The sequence below is a fragment of the Sardina pilchardus genome, chromosome 1, assembly GCF_963854185.1.
Source record: "Sardina pilchardus chromosome 1, fSarPil1.1, whole genome shotgun sequence".
Classification (NCBI taxonomy): Eukaryota; Metazoa; Chordata; class Actinopteri; order Clupeiformes; family Clupeidae; genus Sardina; species Sardina pilchardus.
Window position 1 is genome coordinate 29,748,717 of NC_084994.1, and position 5,000 is coordinate 29,753,716.

At 53.0% G+C, this 5,000-nt stretch overlaps 1 protein-coding gene across 1 annotated transcript in view; it reads left to right on the forward strand.

Moving 5' to 3' along the window:
- Nucleotides 1–5,000, forward strand: part of LOC134087453 (spectrin beta chain, non-erythrocytic 1-like) — a 64,345-nt gene that overhangs the window by 34,931 nt on the left and 24,414 nt on the right. Inside the window, exons 13-17 of the mRNA XM_062540961.1 lie at nt 695–1,565; nt 2,891–3,028; nt 3,232–3,535; nt 3,971–4,423; nt 4,809–5,000. The exon at nt 4,809–5,000 is cut by the window's right edge and continues 11 nt beyond it. Of these exons, the coding sequence (XP_062396945.1) occupies nt 695–1,565; nt 2,891–3,028; nt 3,232–3,535; nt 3,971–4,423; nt 4,809–5,000 (1,958 nt within the window). The remainder of the gene's footprint in view (nt 1–694; nt 1,566–2,890; nt 3,029–3,231; nt 3,536–3,970; nt 4,424–4,808) is intronic.

The window sequence follows — 5,000 nt, forward strand, 5'->3', positions numbered from 1 at the left end:
TATTTGAGCACTGACCATCCAGTTATATATATCGATTCGTTTTGCATAATATAGAATGTTGTATTTGAGCACTGACCATCCAGTTATATATCGATTAGTTTTGCATAATATAGAATGTTTTATTTGAGCACTGGCCCTCCACTTATATATCGATTAGTTTTGCATAATGTAGAGTGGTGTATTCGGGCATACTGCCATATATGTACCAGAATCAAAGAAGCTCAGCTGGTTAAGGAGAATCAATAGATTTTTCTTTTCATTGACCTCACTGGTTAAGATGCCTCCATTTTCATTTACAAGTGTTCATATATGAAGTTATGACTTTTGCTACCTGGGAGTTCAAATCACCTGGAATCTAACCTGATGTGTTGTTCTGTTGATGTGCTATAATTAATTTATTTGTCCTCTCTGCTTCTCCTTTTCTCTCCTTTTTCTCCTCTTTCTCTTCTGTCTCTTCACCTTTCATCCCTTTCTCCCCTCCTCTTCTTCCTCCTATCTCTTCTTCTCCCCCCTCTCTCTCTCTCTCTCTCTCTCTCTCTCATTCCTCCTCTTCCTCCTATTCCTCCTATCTCTTCTCCCCCCCTCGCTCTCTATCTATCTCTCTCTCTCTCCTCTCTCCCTCCCTCTCTTCCCCCTCTGTCTCTCTCTCTCTCTCTCTCTCTCCCTCCCTCCCTCACCCCCCCCCTCCTTGCAGGCTACAAGCCGTGCGACCCGCAGGTGATCCGCGACCGCGTCTCCCACATGGAGTTCTGCTACCAGGAGCTGATCCAGCTGGCGGCCGACCGCCGCGCCCGCCTGGAGGAGTCGCGGCGCCTCTGGAGGTTCTTCTGGGAGACGGCGGAGGAGGAGGGCTGGATGCGCGAGAAGGAGCAGATCCTGTCCTCGGACGACTGCGGCAAGGACCTGACGGGCGCGGCCCGGCTCCTCAGCCAGCACCGGGCGCTCGAGGACGAGATGAGCGGCCGGCGCGCCAAGCTGCACGAGACGGCGCTCGAGGGCGAGACCATGGCCGACGCCGGGCACTTCGGGGCCGAGCGGCTGCGGGAGCGGGCGACGGAGGTCCGGGAGCGCTGGGCGGCGCTCGAGGCGCTGGCGGCGGCGCGGAAGGCGCGTCTGGAGGAGGCGTGCGCGCTCCACCAGTTCCTGGCCGACGCCGACGACGCCGACGCCTGGACGCTGGACGCGCTGCGCGTGGTCTCCACGGGCGACCTGGGCCACGACGAGTTCTCGACGCGCGCCCTCGCCAAGAAGCACCAGGGCGCCGCCGAGGAGGTGGCCAGCTACCGGCCGGCGCTCGACGCCCTGCACGAGCAGGCCAGGGCGCTGCCGCCGCGCCACGCCGACTCGGACGAGGTCAAGGGTCGCCTGGCGGGCATCGAGGAGCGCTACGCCGAGGTGGTGGAGCTCACCAGGCTGCGCAAGCAGGCGCTGAGCGACGCGCTGGCCTTCTACAAGATGCTGAGCGAGGCCGAGGCCTGCGAGGTGTGGATCGACGAGAAGCAGCAGTGGCTCGACCACATGGAGATCCCCGAGAAGCTGGAGGACCTCGAGGTCGTCCAGCACCGGTCAGTTTTGTTTTCCGACCTCTTGGTCTCTGTCCTTCTGTCCTTCACTGTCCTTTCGTGTGTGTGTCTTTTTTTCTCTCAGATTAGATTTCAATTTCCCTAAACAGTACAGTCAGAGCCCCCGAGGAGAAGGACAGATATGTGTGTGTGTGTGTGTATGTGTGTGTGTGTGGTGTGTGTGTGTGTGTCTGTGTCTGTGTGTGTGTGTCTGTGAGTCTGTGTGTGAAAGATTACTAGAGGTTCAGTGGCAGGTAGGTGAGGAGAGCCGAATGAATGGGCCCAGAGGGAGATCAAACACTGTCGGTGTGGTCAGCCAATCCACACACACACACACACACACACACACACACACACACGCGCGCGCACACACGCACACACGCACACACACACTCACACCACTGCCAAGGCACTACTTAGACGACCACTGACAGATTTACCAGCGCTCTTAGGAATATAGGCTACGGACTGCAGACTGTGCCCTTCCTGTGGCAGAGAATTAGTGCAAAAACCTTAAATCAAGTCTACACCTATTCCTGCACACGCTGTTCCCTTTTTAGAACACTTTTAAAAGCCCTAGATGAATTAGACTCTGATGTGAGGAGGGCACAGTACAGTAGCTCTGCATTAGTGTCTTTATAATTCCTCACAAATTATCTCTTTTTTTTTGGTTTATGACCTTTGTGAAAACAATGTCAGAAGGGGGCAATGTGTTTTTTCCCTAGCCACGGTTGTCTGGGGCCTAATAATGATGTGCTAGTCGCCTGGCTTATTTATTGCTAATGAGAAGCACTGGAGAGATTAATGACGGGGGAGTATGGGGGAGCAGCTGCTCTCCTGCAGAGCCAAAATGGAGGCCCAGAACCAGCCGACGCCACACACACTGGCATCCATAATCAGCAGCGAGATCGAATGATTTGGAATAGCAATCACATCTCTAACTCTCTCTCTCTCTCTCTCTCTCTCTCTCTCTCTATAACTCATTCTCTCTCTCTTTCTCTAATTATTTCTCTCTCTCTCTCTGTCTAACTCTTCCCTCTTTTCTCCCCATCCCATAATATGAGGGAGGATGTACAGTATGCGGAATTACAATAGCAGTCTGCTTTAGCCTCTCAAGGACAGGGGTGATATGTTGCCACACAATTAAGATGCAATTCAGAGTTGTTACGCAGAGATTAATCATTTTATGTTCACTAAAAGATTATGTGAATTTAGCCACGAAATTAAAGGGTGATAGGTTTTAAAAAAAAACAAGTTAGAAAAGTTAGAAATGTAAGTTAGAAATGTTCACAACTTCACACCTTCCGTCCTTTGTGTTGTGGCTCTAGGTTCGAGAGTTTGGAGCCGGAGATGAACAGCCAGGCCTCTCGTATTGCTGTGGTCAACCAGATCGCCAGGCAGCTGATCCACAACGGGCACCCAAGCGAGAAGGACATCAAGGCCCAGCAAGACAAGCTTAACACCAGGTAAGATTTCCAATTCTAGACTCGGGCTGAAATGTTCCACAAAGAATAAACACAGAACACTAAAATGTCATATAATCATCTGGAGAGAGTGTTACAGTAATGTAGTCTATTTATTGTATGGATTCACCCTAAATGCATATAAATAGGCCTATGCATGTATGTACATATGTACTACACTCATTCTCCCCTTCCTCGTTCTCCAGGTGGAGCCAGTTCCGTGAGCTCGTGGACCGCAAGAAGGAGCTCCTGCAGTCGGCGCTGGGCGTGCAGAACTACCACCTGGACTGCAACGAGACCAAGTCCTGGATCCGGGAGAAGACCAAGGTGATCGAGTCGACGCAGGAGCTGGGCAACGACCTCACGGGCGTCATGGCCCTGCAGCGCAAGCTGACGGGCATGGAGCGCGACCTGGCCGCCATCGAGGACAAGCTGGGCGACCTGAAGGGGGAGGCCGGGCGCCTGTCCGAGGAGCACCCGGACCAGGCGGGCGCCATCACTGGCCAGCTGGTGAGACGTTCTACATTAAAGCTAATGCTAATTGCTAATGCTAATTTCTAATGTTAAATGCTTATGCTAATTGCTAATGCTAGTTTCTCATGCTAATTGCTAATGCTAATTTAATGCTAATTTCTAATGCTAGTTTCTAATGCTAAATGCTAATGCTAATTGCTAATGCTAAATTGTACATTTTAGTGGGCGGATGTATCAGTTTGCAAGTCTTCTTTAGTTACTGTTGCCATCACAGACTAGCTGGTAATCCTTCCAAGTTGGTAGACAATCTACAATTTAATTCAAAAAGAGTAAATATACTGTACATGTGCAATGTCACAGAGAGAATGTAAATGTGTGCGTCAGTATTGGCCACAGGTTTGCTTTTAGCAAAAGACGGCCTTAATATCCGCTAGCTACCGACGCTGCTAATTTTGACCTCTGTCCCGTCAGGCCGAGATCGGGTCTGTGTGGGAGGAGATGAAGGAGACGCTCCGGGCGCGCGAGGAGTCGCTCGGCGAGGCGTCCAAGCTGCAGGGCTTCCTGCGCGACCTCGACGACTTCCAGGCGTGGCTGTCGCGCACGCAGACGGCCATCGCGTCCGAGGACATGCCCAACACGCTGGCCGAGGCCGAGAAGCTGCTGGCGCAGCACGAGGCCATCAAGAACGAGATCCGCAACTACGAGGAGGACTACCAGAAGATGCGCGACATGGGCGAGATGGTGACGCGCGGCCAGACGGACGCCCAGTACATGTTCCTGCACCAGCGGCTGCAGGCGCTCGACACCGGCTGGAACGAGCTGCACAAGATGTGGGAGAACCGGCAGAACCTGCTGTCGCAGTCGCACGCCTACCAGCTGTTCCTGCGCGACACCAAGCAGGCCGAGGCCTTCCTCAACAACCAGGTGAGGGCGCTAGAGGGAGTGTGTTGGGGGGGGGCGGGGAGGTAGCCTGACTGACGAGCCAGGCCCACATCAAGATGTAGGGTCTGGGAACTCACCATAGGCAAGGCGTAATCGGAGGGGTGGGACAAATTCCCTCTCCACGCAATAGGGTAGCGCTACTACAATCAATCATCTTCTTGTTTTCAAGTAGCAGGATGGGAAATTCACACTTAACGGTCGCAACTTATGGTCGCAGGTCAGTCGTCATTGCCGCTCACCGACTCTATACACGAGGTGGCAAACAGGAAATTGTTTGTCAATTGTTTGTCATGTTTGTCTATGTTTTGCGAATTTGAACACACCTCAGGTTGTCTGACCACTCTCTCTCCTCCCTCCCCTTCCTCAGGAGTACGTTCTCGCCCACACGGAGATGCCCACCACTCTGGAGGGGGCGGAGGCGGCCATCAAGAAGCAGGAGGACTTCATGACCACCATGGACGCCAACGAGGACAAGATCAACGGCGTGGTGGAGGCCGGCCGACGACTGGCCAGCGACGGCAACATCAACGCCGAGAAGATCCAGGAGAGGGTGACGTCC